We start from the raw sequence: 371 nt of genomic DNA, 5'->3' as shown, positions 1-371 counted from the left end.
CAGGTCAGCAGGTGAGACCCACCTCCCTCTGCTCTCCTGCTTCACCCCTCCCCCTCCTCCCAGGGCGAATTCTTCTCCCTGGCCCACCGCTCTGCGGTCCCCTTCTCCCCGATGGCGCTGGCCTTCCCCCCGGATCACGACCGCATGGTTTACTTCGGGGCCTCCAGCTACTTCTTCAACACAGCCGGCTTTGCCTACCACGCAGCCGGGGCGCTGGTCTTCGAAATCACAGACTCCACGGTGAGCAGCGCAGGTGGGATTGGGCTGTCCCCGCGCCTCCGGGCAGTGGGTTCAATTTGCAGAGGAGCTCCGGCGGCAGCCTGCGGTCTCGGAGGGCTCCCCGGCTTCCCCGGTGGGCTGCCGGGCGGCTG

The 371-nt window shown here is 67.7% G+C and overlaps 1 protein-coding gene across 1 annotated transcript in view; it reads left to right on the top strand.

The window, feature by feature from the left end:
- LOC104083664 (bactericidal permeability-increasing protein-like) overlaps positions 1–240 on the top strand; it is a gene marked incomplete at both ends in the record, with an annotated part of 4995 nt that extends 4755 nt beyond the window's left edge. Inside the window, one exon of the mRNA XM_009587215.1 lies at positions 64–240. Coding sequence (XP_009585510.1) covers positions 64–240 — 177 coding nt within the window. The remainder of the gene's footprint in view (positions 1–63) is intronic.
- Between the last annotated feature and the right edge of the window lie 131 nt (positions 241–371).

Source organism: Fulmarus glacialis, unplaced genomic scaffold, assembly GCF_000690835.1.
Source record: "Fulmarus glacialis isolate BGI_N327 unplaced genomic scaffold, ASM69083v1 scaffold37611, whole genome shotgun sequence".
Taxonomy (NCBI): domain Eukaryota; kingdom Metazoa; phylum Chordata; class Aves; order Procellariiformes; family Procellariidae; genus Fulmarus; species Fulmarus glacialis.
The sequence above is the reverse complement of the archived record's forward strand: the minus strand, read 5'-3'. Positions and strand labels throughout refer to the sequence as shown.